A 13,278-nucleotide genomic window follows, 5' to 3' on the forward strand; every position below is an offset into this window, starting at 1 on the left:
CGAACCAATATGAAATCGAGTATAAGGGCACGAAACAGCATGGAAACGCTGATGGGCTATCACGCCTGCCACTGACTACTGCGGAGGAAGCACCAGCAGTGGACCCTGTCAAAATATTTCATTCGACTATAATTGAACGCTTGCCAGTAACTAACGCTGATATAGAGAAGGAGACCCGAAATGACCCGACACTGTCTCGGGTATATGACTTGACGGTGAAGGGATGGCCAACACATGGCGACTCACTGTTGCCAGCATTCTCATCCAGAAGAGAACAGCTGTCAGTATGCCAGGGGACCTTGATGTGTGGATCCCGAGTGGTAATTCCACCCAAGTTAAGGGAGAGAGTGCTCAATGAGCTTCATGAAGGCCATCTGGGAGGGGTGAAAATGAAAAGCCTTGCTAGGGCTTATGTGTGGTGGCCGGGGATCGATCAGCAAATCGAGGACCTGACAAAGAGCTGCTCAGGATGCCAGAAGGTCCAAAATGCACCACCACATGCCCCTCTACACCCATGGGAGTGGCCCTCATCTCCATGGCAACGGGTGCATATTGATTTTGCTGGTCCATTCATGGACTCAATGTTTCTAATAGCCGTGGATCCGCACTCGAAATGGCCTGAGGTGATCAAAATGTCGTCCACCACCACGGAGAAAACTATTGCAGTCCTACGGACCATATTTGCCAGGAACAGCTTGCCAGAGCAGATTTGCTCTGATAATGGACCACAGTTTGTGTCCGAAGAGTTTCGAAGATTCATGAAAAGGAATGGGGTAAGGCATTACACATCCGCCCCGTATCATCCAGCCACAAATGGATTGGCTGAGAGGTTCGTACAAACCTTTAAGAAAGCAGTAAGTGCCATGTGCGATGACGACATTCCACTGCAGCATAAGGTGGACAATTTCCTGTTAGCCTACAGAAATGCGACACATGCAGTCACCAACCAGACCCCGGCCATGATGTTCTTTAACCGAAGGTTGAGATCTCGTCTGGATTTGCTCAGACCAAATGTACGAAGAGATGTTGAGAATAAGCAATTCCAGCACATCAATGAGAAGCCGACAAGGAGCTTCAATGTAGGGCAACCAGTCTTGGCCCGCGACTACTGAACAGAGAAATGGCAACCAGGAACGATATGCACACGGCAGGGGCCACTAATGTACACAGTGGACGTTGGGGAGAACATTGTGAGACGCCATGTCGACCAGATCCAAGAGTCACAGGAACGAGTCAACCCCATGTCTCGCGCACCTGGTGATGAACCCGACATACAGGTAGCATCTACCCCAGAAACAGTAGCATCGGAAGCTGATGAACCAACTGACGACAAGGGGCCTCCGCACCAAGAACAAGACATTCAGGAAAGACTCTATCCAGAAAGGATCAGGAAGCCGCCCCAAAGGCTGAATTTATAAATGGACTATTTTCAGTTAATGTGCATTTTAAAAGTGTTAATTGTTAAATGAATGTTATGGTACTGTTAATCTAAAAGGGGAGGAATTGTAGTGTATGTACCTTTAAGGGGAGAACTACTTTTTACAGCTCCTGTATACTGTAGTACCGGCAGTGACCACACCTGTCTATAAACCCTGAGTAGGGATCTGTACGTTTAGTTTTAGAGTAACCCTCATCCAGTAAATACCTGTTGATTGTTCCTGCAGTCTCGTGTCTAGTTATTGAAGGACACACATAAAAAATACACGGATCTAACACCAGCATCTGCAGTATTTTGCTATCAAACCACAACCAACTTGGCCTCATTTCACATATGTTACTTTAAAATTGTAAGGACAACTCGTGCTGATTGCAGTGGGGTTTTCACTCTGTGCCACTCCAGCGCATCACAAATGTCACTCAACCATCCAGCCAGGACACCAGGTGCCTTCCCCATGCGCATGCGCAAGCCGCGCTGCACCGGCACGGCCATTACGTCATGGCGCTTGTATGAGCATGCGCAGACTCAGCGGCCTGGCGCATGCGCAGGCTCTCCGCCGGCCGGCTCGGGGCTGCGGACGGGCCTGGAGATTCAGGCTGCTGAGGTGGAGCAAGGCTGCTGAGTATGAGCCAAGGTTAGGCATGGCCGGACACTCGAATAGCGGCTGCCGGACTCCGGTGATTCCTGACCCCCGACTGCAAGGAGAGAGTGCGCAGACTCGGGAGCTGAGGGCGGAGGATGGAGAGACAGACAAACAGAGAGAGAGAGAGAGAGTGGTGCCCGTCAGCTCAGAGTCACACTGCCATCTCACAGAGTCACACTGCCATCTCACAGAGTCTCACTGCCATCTCACAGAGTCACACTGCCATCTCACAGAGTCACACTGCCATCTCAGAGTCTCACTGCCATCTCACAGAGTCACACTGCCATCTCACAGAGTCACACTGCCATCTCTCTCACACACTGCCATCTCTCTCACACACTGCCATCTCTCTCACACACTGCCATCTCAGAGTCACACTGCCATCTCAGAGTCACACTGCCATCTAACAGAGTCACACTGCCATCTCTCTCACACACTGCCATCTCTCTCACACACTGCCATCTCAGAGTCACACTGCCATCTCACAGAATCACTCTGCCATTTCACACACACACACAGCCATCTCACAGAGTCACACTGCCATCTCACAGAGTCACACTGCCATCTCACAGAGTCACACTGCCATCTCACAGAGTCACACTGCCATCTCAGAGTCTCACTGCCATCTCACAGTCACACTGCCATCTCACAGAGTCACACTGCCATCTCTCTCACACACTGCCATCTCAGAGTCACACTGCCATCTCACAGAGTCACACTGCCATCTAACAGAGTCACACTGCCATCTCTCTCACACACTGCCATCTCTCTCACACACTGCCATCTCTCACACACTGCCATCTCAGAGTCACACTGCCATCTCACAGAGTCACACTGCCATCTCACAGAATCACTCTGCCATTTCACACACACACACAGCCATCTCACAGAGTCACACTGCCATCTCACAGAGTCACACTGCCATCTCTCTCACACTGCCATCTCACAGAGTCACACTGCCATCTCTCTCACACTGCCATCTCTCTCACACTGCCATCTCTCACACACTCTGCCATCTCTCTCACACTCTGCCATCTCTCACTGCCATCTCTCACACTCTGCCATCTCTCTCACACTGCCATCTCTCTCACACACTGCCATCTCTCTCACACACTGCCATCTCTCTCACACTGCCATCTCTCACACACACTGCCATCTCTCTCACACTCTGCCATCTCTCTCACACTCTGCCATCTCTCTCACACTCTGCCATCTCTCTCACACTCTGCCATCTCTCACACACAGCCATCTCTCTCACACAGCCATCTCTCACACTCTGCCATCTCTCACACACTGCCATCTCTCTTACACTCTGCCATCTCTCTCACACTCTGCCATCTCTCACACTCTGCCATCTCTCACACACTGCCATCTCTCTCACACTGCCATCTCTCACACACTGCCATCTCTCACACTCTGCCATCTCTCACACTCTGCCATCTCTCACACTCTGCCATCTCTCACACACTGCCATCTCTCACACACTGCCATTTCTCACACACTGCCATCTCTCACACTCTGCCATCTCTCTCACACTGCCATCTCTCTCTCACTCTCACTGCCATCTCTCTCACACTCTGGCATCACTAACACTCACACCCACTGCCAGTCTCACACTCTGCCATCACTCACTGCCAGTCTCTCACACTGCCATCACTCACACACTGCCATCACTCACACTCGCACACACTGCCAGTCTCGTGCATGCTGCCAGTCTCGCGCACGCTGCCAGTCTCGCGCACGCTGCCAGTCTCTCTCACACTGTCACTCACTCTCACTGCTAATCTCACTCATAGTCACTCACTGTCTCTCACGCTCACTCTCCTACTGCCACTCTCTCACTCAGTCACACTGCCACTCTCACATGTTCCCTTTCACACTCTATCACTGTCACTCCCACACACTCACTGCCACACACTCTCACTGCCACTCTCACACTCATAGGAACAGGAGTAGGCCATTTAGCCCCTTGAGCCTGTTCTGCCATTCAATGAGATCTTGGCTGATCTGTGACCTAACTCCATATACCTGCCTTTGGCCCATATCCCTTAATATCTTTGGTTAACAAAAATCTATCAATCCCAGATTTAAAATTAACAATTAATCCAGCATCAATTGCCGTTTGCGGAAGAGAGTTCCAAACTTCTACCACCCTTTGCATAGAAGTGTTTCCTAACTTCACTCCTGAAAGGTCTGGCTCTAATTTTTAGACTGTGCCCCCTAGTCCTAGAATCCCCAACCAGCGGAAATAGTTTCTCTCTATCTACCCTATCTGTTCCCCTTAATATCTTGAAAACTTCGATCAGATCATCTCTTAACCTTCTAAATTCTCGGGAATACAACCCTAATTTGTGTAATCTCTTGTAATTTAACTCTGGGTATCATTCTGGTAAACCTACACTGCACTCCCTCCAAGGCAAATATATCCTCTCATTCACTGACTCACTCAGTCACTATCAGCCACTCTCACTCTCAGCCACTCACCCATGCACTCACAGTTACTCACTCACAGTACTCACTCTTTCTCACTGTCACTCACACACACTCTCACACACTCTCACTCTTCATTCTTTCGTGTACACTTTCCAGGCCTAACAAAGTTGTTCAGCTTCAAACTCAAGTGCGATTATTAGGCAGATGATCCCACCCTGAACTTCTCATTTACAAGATATCGGGGGACGAGTTCTACTGCTTACTATTTATACCAAAATTCACTTACAATTTTGCATAAATAGTAATAGGGAAGGGAAGAGATTAGGAAGGGCGACCAAAGCTTGATTGAAAGGCTGGGTTTTAAAGCTGGAGCGAGGAGAACCGGAGGGTTTTCTAGACAGTGGGGCTGAGATGGCTGAAGACTGGCACAATTAGTGCATTGGTTGGTGGGGTGGATGCACATGTGGTCAGAGTTGGAGGAGGGAGAGGCACAGGAGGGGATATAATGCTGGAGGAGGCTGCAGACATGGGGGTAACAAAGCTGTACAGGGATTTGAAAATGAGGACAAAGGTTTGAAACTTCATGTGTCGGGCCAGTCGCCAATGTAGGTCAGCGAGATCCAAGGTTGATGGATGGGCGGGATTTAAGTTTCTCTGCTCTTTGACTCCTTTAGTGTACCGTTCCTCCTTCCTCAAAATATATCACCTCACATCGCTCAATTAAATTTCATCTGATCTTTAACCTGTCTACGTCTTCCTGAAATCACTTACATTTTTGTGTCATCGTCAAATTTTGATGTTGTGCCCCTTGTACCTGAGTCTACATCATTTTATATATATTATTGAGAAGAGCAATGGTCCCAACACTGGCTGCTGGGGACATTACTCTTTATAGCTCACTAGTCCAAAAACCATCCATTTACTGTACCACTAAAACAAAACCAGAGAACGCTGGAAACGTGCTGCAGGTCAGTCAGCATCTGGCGTGGAGAAGAGTTAAATATCGGGTGCAGGCCTTTCATCAGAACTGTGCTGACAAAGCATCGATACCTGAAATGTTGACTTGTCTGTCCTCGCCACAGATGCTGACCGACCTGATTGTTTCCTGCATTTTCGCTTTTTGTTTCAGATTTCGAGCATTTGGAGTTATTTTTGCTTTTTTGGTAATATCCATTAGCCACCATGTCTTCTGTTCTTTAGCCAGCCCTCTACCCATGTTGCCATATTCTCTTTAATATCCTGCAACACAATCTTGTCAAAAAGTCTCCGTTGTGGTACCTTAGCAAACACCTTTGGTGGCCGTGCTTTCAGCTGCCTGGGTCCTAAGCTCTGGAATTCCCTGCCTAAACCTCTCCGCCTCTCTACCTCCTTTTCCTCCTTTAAGATGCTCCTTAAAACCGACCTCTTTGACCAAGCTTTTGGTCACCTGCCCGAATTTCTCTGTATGCGGCTCGGTGTCATGTTTTGTCTATTAATACTCCTGTGAAGTGCCTTGGGACGTTTTACTATGTTAAAGGCGCTATATAAATACAAGTAGAAACAGAAAATGCTGGAGATACTCAGCAGGTCAGGCAGCATCTGTGGAGAGAGAAACGGAGTTAACGTTTCGTCATCGACCTGAAACGTTAACTCTGTTTCTCTCTTCACAGATGCTGCCTGACCTGCTGAGTATCTCCAGCATTTTCTGTTTTTATTTCAGATTTCCAGCAGTATTTTCTTTTTATATAAATACAAGTAGTTGTTCTTTTGAAAATCCATACACAAAATATCTGCTGCATTTCCTTAATCGTTACTCTCTGCTACTTCTTCAAAAAAACGATTAAGAACAGCTATTAAGAACAGCTTGCCTTTTATAAATCTGTGCTGGCCCTGCTTAATTAACCTTCATCATTCTAAGTGAGTATTAATTGTGTTTTGTATTATGACCTCAAGAAGCTTTGCTCACAGCCAGTTTTAGACTGCCTGCTCTATAATTACCTGGATTATCCCGTTTTCCCTTCTGGAGCAGAGGTGTTATATAGGCAACTGTCCAGTCCTCATGGGTCTTAGGCAGTCTTCTTAGGCAGTCCCTCGGAACCGAGGATGACTTGCTCTCACATTAAAAATGAGTTTGCAGGTGACTGATGAGTCCAATGCGGGACCTACAGTCTGTCACAGGTGGGGCAGACGGTGGTTGAAGGGGTGGGTGGGTGAGGTGCTTGGGTTGACGTGCGCTCCTTGCGCTGCCAGCGCTTGGCTTCCGCTTGCTCCCAGTAAAGAGACTCGAGGTGTTCGGCGCCTTCCCGGATGCTTCTCCTCCACTTTGTGCGGTCTTGGGCCAGGGATTCCCAGGTGTCGGTAGGGATGTTACACTTTTTCAAGGAGGCTTTGAGGGTGTCCTTGAAGCGTTTCCTCTGCCCACCTGGGGCTCTCTTGCCATGTCGGAACTCCGAGTAGAGCGCTTGTTTTGGGAGTCTCGTATCGGGCATGCGGACGACGTGGGTAACTCATGGGTAACTTTGATTCGGGCAGTCGGTACTGAGGGCAGGGCAGAAAGTGGACAGAAGGGATTCATATAAGGAGCGTTGGGAGAGGTGAACACATAGTGGGGTGGCAACAATGAAGACCTCCGGGTGGAAGGGAAGGGTAAAGAGGGACGATAGCTGGAGAAGACAAAAGAGTTGAGGAAGACTCTTTTGAGGAATGGGACGATGGTGCAACTTGGAATGGATGGGGGAACTGAACTTTGAGAGGGAGCCATTGATGTTTGCAACCATAAGATTAAAGAAAGCTAGTTGTGTGGTCAAGAGTTAGGTTGAGAAGGGTTGATGTCAAAGATGTGTCGATGTTATTGGCAGAATTGTAGCTAAAAAAATGAGGGTTGGGGAGGCTGTAGAAGCTAAGCTTGGTTCACAGAAAATCAGTGAGTTCCTCACAGTTGCCATTGAAGGAGAGGAAGGAGGCAGAGGAAGTGGTTAGTTGTCAAAAAGATAGGCCTTACCCTCCAGAATAATCCTGGAGTCGTTGGATTTGATCCCTCCTCCCTCCTATCTGCCTCCTACCCTACCCAGATTTACCTGAATGTTACCAGGGCTCCAAGGGTTAGATTATAAGGACAGATCACATAAACTAGGTTTGTATTCTCTGGAATATAGAAGCTTAAGGGGCGATCTGATTACGTTTTCTAGGATTTTGAAAATAATTGATCGGGTGGATAGAGAGAAACTTTTGTCCGCCGGGGAGGGAGTCTCGGACAAGGGGACTTAACCTTAAAATCAGAGCCAGGACATTCAGGAGAGAAGTTAGGAAACATTTCTTCATGCAAAGGGTGGTAGAAGTGTGAAAATCTCTCCCATGAAAAACATACTTCTAAGTGATCGGATCAATAGGAACTGGAGTAGGCCATTCAGCACCTCGAGCCTGTTTTGCTGTTCAATTAGATCATGGCTGATCTGTACCTCAAAAAGTGTTTGATTCCTCATCCCTTTGAGCACAGAGAAGGCAGAAAATAAATTGCCGGATAGTTTAAATGGACAGAAAGTCATTGCTGGTTATTGCTCAAAGCCTGAGTTCTTGTGTTTGTGATTTTAGATATGTCTTGGATTGAGTCAAAGTTTACACTGACGAAAGTATACAGCATGACGTTAGAAAAAGCACTAACCTGATCCCACTAATCAACAACGACAAAAACCTGCATTTATACAGCGATTTTAACGTAATATAGCGTCACTTCACAGTCACAAAATTTGACACTGAACCACATGAGATGGGATAGATGACCAAAAGCTTGGTCAAAGAGGTCAGTTTTAAGGAGCATTTTAAAGGAGGAGAGAGAGTTAGGAAGGCAGAGAGGTTTAGGGTGGGAATGGCAGAACTTTGGACTGAGGCAGCTGAAGGCACAGCCGCCAAATGGTGGAACGATTAAAATCAGGGATATACGCGAGGCCAGAATTGGAGGAGCGCAGAGATCTGAGAGGGCTGTGAGAAACACGATAACGCTTTGCAAGGGGCAAAAAGATTTCAATAAGGGCACTTCTTTTGATAAATGATGATGATCTGATTAAACGTGGTACTGTAATCTGTCTTTTGCATGTATTTTCCTCTTGCAGATACCTGTAGTAAGCCGTTTAACCCTGAGGAGGTCAGGGTTATTGTGTCAGCATTGCAGCAGCCTGCAGTATTTCTTAACATGGTTTCTGACTGGCCAGCGCTGAAGTGGAATGTGGAGTATCTTTCACATCTCTTTCATGGAAAACCATTAAAGTTTAGGATTGGCGAGAGGAAGATGAATAAAGGTAAGGGTTTTATAGCTGCACACTCTCATTTACTGGCCACACATTGGCTTTTTTAGATAACAAAATAACATAAATGAGTGTAATTAGCCTTATCTCACCTTTTAAAGGCAAAATTAGCATTTAATTCAATTTACTAATTCTTTAACAGAGAAATTTCACAGTATTACTGTACGTTGAAACGCATAGTGTGTAGCGTCACACATAGGTGGTATGTGGGCTCATGGCTACTGTCTCCCTAAGCTCTAAGCTCATGGTCTACAGAGCAGCAGTGATACCCGCCCTGCTGTTTGCCTCAGAGACATGGACCATGTGCAGCAGGCACCTCAAAGCACTGGAGAGGTACCACCAATGCTGCCTCCGCAAGATCCTGCAAATCCATTGGCAGGATAGGCGCACCAACGTCCGTGTTCTCGCTCAGGCCAACATCCCCAGCATCGAAGCTTTGACCACGCTCGATCAGCTCCGATGGACGGGTCACATCGTCCGCATGCCCGATACGAGACTCCCGAAACAGGCGCTCTACATGGAGCTCCGGCCTGGCAAGAGAGCCCCAGGTGGGCAGAGGAAACGCTTCAAGGACACCCTCGAAGCCTCCTTGAAAAAATGTAACATCCCCACCGACACCTGGGAATCCCTGGCCCAAGACCGCACAAAGTGGAGGAGAAGCATCCGGGAAGGCGCCGAACACCTCGAGTCTCTTCGCCGGGAGCAAGCGGAAGCCAAGCGCAAGGAGCGCACGTCAACCCAAGCACCTCACCCACCCGCCCCTTCAACCACCGTCTGCCCCACCTGTGACAGAGACTGTAGGTCCTGCATTGGACTCATCAGTCACCTGAGAACTCATTTTTAATGTGGAAGCAAGTCATCCTCGGTTCCGAGGGACTGCGTAAGAAGAAGAGAACTGTCTCCCTAACTACTTAGTTTACTTCTACCCTACAACCTTTCTCGTCACTTTTATTGATGTAGTCATTGCTGCACTCAACTTTTCTCTTGATTCCTTACAAGCTGCAGCACACCATCCTTCATGTTCTTCCGCCTCTCGACATCCCCGCTGTGTTAAAATCAAATCTCCCACTCTTAATTCATTACGTTCCAAGATCTCAAAACTCTGAAACTCCTTGCCTCCCTCAGTCTTCCTCCGTTGCACAATCCTGAGGCTTTTAAAAACCCACACTTGGCATTACTTCCCAGTTTGCTACTTTCCGATTTCTCTCGCTTTTTCCCTTCTACTCTTTTCAACCTTGTAGTGCCCTGCACTCTGGTCTTTGGGGCTACACTTCGGTTTCTCAGTGTTCTGTATGAGCAATGACGGATAGGTAAAGGCCATCTGGTCCATTGAGCCTGACGTCACAACTGCGATACCTTGTGTATCACAACATGTACACTCCACCCCACCCGAATCCATGTGGTCTCCTGGGAGACGAAAAACCAGATTAACAAACCCAGGCCAATTTGGGGAAAAATAAATCTGGGAAATTCCTCTCCAACCCATCTAGGCGATCAAAACTAGTCCAGGAAATCACTCGGGCCCTGAATTTGCTGCAGTATCTACCTTCTGTAAGAGGTGATCTCTGCCCCAGCCAGAAACAAGTCCAGCTCTCACTTGAAGGAATTCAGCGAATCAGCGTCCACCGCATGAGACGGCAGCCTGTTCCAGAGGTCCAGTATTCTCTGGAAAAAGAACCACCTCCTGACATCTAAAGGATATCTCAGGGATGTTGTGCTGAGAGGGGAGAAGCGATGGAGCTTCTTCAATTAGCTGTGCTAACACATGTTCGGTGGCTCCCTTGTTGTGACTGGCTCCTGTTTGGGCAGCAATGTTTTTTATTTATATTATATTTATTCAGTCACGGGATGTGGGCGTCACTGGCTAAGCCAGCATCTGTTGCCCATCTCCAGTTGCCCTTCAGAAGTTGTTGCAGTGCATCGTGTAGGTGGTACAGACTCCCGCCATGGTGCGCTGGTGGAGGGAGTGAATGTTTAAGGTGATGGAGGGAGTGAATGTTTAGGTGACGGAGGGAGTGAATGTTTAAGGTGGAGGAGGGAGTGAATGTTTAGGTGACGGAGGGAGTGAATGTTTAAGGTGACGGAGGGAGTGAATGTTTAAGGTGGAGGAGGGAGTGAATGTTTAAGGTGACGGAGGGAGTGAATGTTTAGGTGACGGAGGGAGTGAATGTTTAAGGTGACGGAGGGAGTGAATGTTTAAGGTGGTGGAGGGAGTGAATGTTTAAGGTGACGGAGGGAGTGAATGTTTAAGGTGACGGAGGGAGTGAATGTTTAAGGTGACGGAGGGAGTGAATGTTTAAGGTGACGGAGGGAGTAAATGTTTAAGGTGGTGGAGGGAGTGAATGTTTAAGGTGGTGGAGGGAGTGAATGTTTAGGTGACGGAGGGAGTGAATGTTTAAGGTGACGGAGGGAGTGAATGTTTAAGGTGACGGAGGGAGTGAATGTTTAAGGTGATGGAGGGAGTGAATGTTTAAGGTGACGGAGGGAGTGAATGTTTAAGGTGACGGAGGGAGTGAATGTTTAAGGTGACGGAGGGAGTGAATGTTTAAGGTGACGGAGGGAGTGAATGTTTAAGGTGGAGGAGGGAGTGAGTGTTTAAGGTGACGGAGGGAGTGAATGTTTAAGGTGGAGGAGGGAGTGAGTGTTTAAGGTGACGGAGGGAGTGAATGTTTAAGGTGACGGAGGGAGTGAATGTTTAAGGTGGGGGAGGGAGTGAATGTTTAAGGTGACGGAGGGAGTGAATGTTTAAGGTGGAGGAGGGAGTGAGTGTTTAAGGTGACGGAGGGAGTGAATGTTTAAGGTGACGGAGGGAGTGAATGTTTAAGGTGACGGAGGGAGTGAATGTTTAAGGTGACGGAGGGAGTGAATGTTTAAGGTGGTGGAGGGAGTGAATGTTTAAGGTGACGGAGGGAGTGAATGTTTAAGGTGACGGAGGGAGTGAATGTTTAAGGTGACGGAGGGAGTGAATGTTTAAGGTGACGGAGGGAGTGAATGTTTAAGGTGACGGAGGGAGTGAATGTTTAAGGTGGTGGAGGGAGTGAATGTTTAAGGTGACGGAGGGAGTGAATGTTTAAGGTGACGGAGGGAGTGAATGTTTAGGTGACGGAGGGAATGAATGTTTAAGGTGGTGGAGGGAGTGAATGTTTAAGGTGACGGAGGGAGTGAATGTTTAAGGTGACGGAGGGAATGAATGTTTAAGGTGACGGAGGGAGTGAATGTTTAAGGTGGTGGAGGGAGTGAATGTTTAAGGCGACGGAGGGAGTGAATGTTTAAGGTGGTGGAGGGAGTGAATGTTTAAGGTGGTGGAGGGAGTGAATGTTTAAGGTGGTTGATGGGTTGATGCCTATCCTCGCAAGACCAGTGAGAAAAAAAACTAATAGTGAGGTAGGAGCGAGGTTTTCACATCTTTACAAAAAACACCTTTTATTTTAGTTTAGTTTTAGTAAAATTGACATTGACTGCTGTCGTCAGATTTGGAGTTGTCATGATTGGTAACTGGCCGTGTTTGTTAGTGTGTAGGTCTAAAGTTGACTGGTCACCTTGGAAAGGAAAAATGCCTTTTCTGATTTTGAATTTACTTCATAAATTGATTTAATGTGGTGATTTTTTTTTCTACAATGGAGAAGCCATCCCCACACACTCATATGAATATTAACTTGCTGCCCCAGTCATTTCAAAATACTTAATTATTTTTGTGCTTCCACCAGATTGAAATGCTCATTATACTCACTGCATATTGTTCATATATTTATATATCTTGTGTGTTTTCATGGTTAAGGATGCTGACGTTTCCCATTCTTTGTCCCGCAAGCAGTACTATATTCGAAAAACTCAGCTTAATAAGGTTACCATATCTCTGTTCTTCTCAACATGATTTAATTGTGCTCTAAATTCTTTCTGAAGCCTGGTCTCCCATTCTTTCTACAATAGAATTTTTGATAGTGTGGTGGATACAGATTCAATAGCAGCCTTCAGAAGAGAATTGGATAAATACTTGAAGGAGAAAAAAATTGCAGGGATATGGGGAAAGAGCGGGGGAGCGGGACTAACTGGATTGCTCTTCGACCAATATGTCGAGGAACCAACCAGAGATCAGGCCATCTTAGACTGGGTATTATGTAACGAGAAAGGATTAATTAGCAATCTTGCTGTACGAGGCCCCTTGGGTCGGAGCAATCATAATATGATCGAATTCTTCATTAAGATGGAGAATGAAGTAGTTGATTCAGAGACTAGGGGCCTCAATTTAAATAAAGGAAACTACGATGGTCTGAGGAGCGAGTTGGGTAGGATTGATTGGGGAATGTCACTCAAAGGGTTGACGGTGGATAGGCAATGGCAAACATTCAAAGACCGAATGGATGAACTACAGAATTTGTTCATCCCAGTTTGGCATAAAAATAAAACAAAAAAGGTGACTCAACCGTGGCTAACAAGGGAAATTAGGGGTAGCATAAGATCCAAGGAGAGGACATATAAATTGG

The 13,278-nt window shown here is 47.1% G+C and overlaps 1 protein-coding gene across 3 annotated transcripts in view; it reads left to right on the forward strand.

Annotated features, from left to right (window-relative positions):
• Positions 1 to 1,976: 1,976 nt before the first annotated feature.
• hspbap1 (hspb associated protein 1) overlaps positions 1,977 to 13,278 on the forward strand; it is a 126,555-nt gene continuing 115,253 nt past the window's right edge. For all 3 annotated transcript variants that reach the window (XM_085986844.1, XM_085986846.1, XM_085986847.1), the window contains exons 1-2: positions 1,977 to 2,072; positions 8,603 to 8,788. In XM_085986844.1, the coding sequence (XP_085842970.1) occupies positions 2,063 to 2,072; positions 8,603 to 8,788 (196 nt within the window). In that variant the 5' untranslated portion in view covers positions 1,977 to 2,062. The remainder of the gene's footprint in view (positions 2,073 to 8,602; positions 8,789 to 13,278) is intronic.

Source organism: Somniosus microcephalus, chromosome 4 (assembly GCF_052327205.1).
Source record: "Somniosus microcephalus isolate GS21.2 chromosome 4, FLI_Smic_1.0, whole genome shotgun sequence".
NCBI lineage: Eukaryota > Metazoa > Chordata > Chondrichthyes > Squaliformes > Somniosidae > Somniosus > Somniosus microcephalus.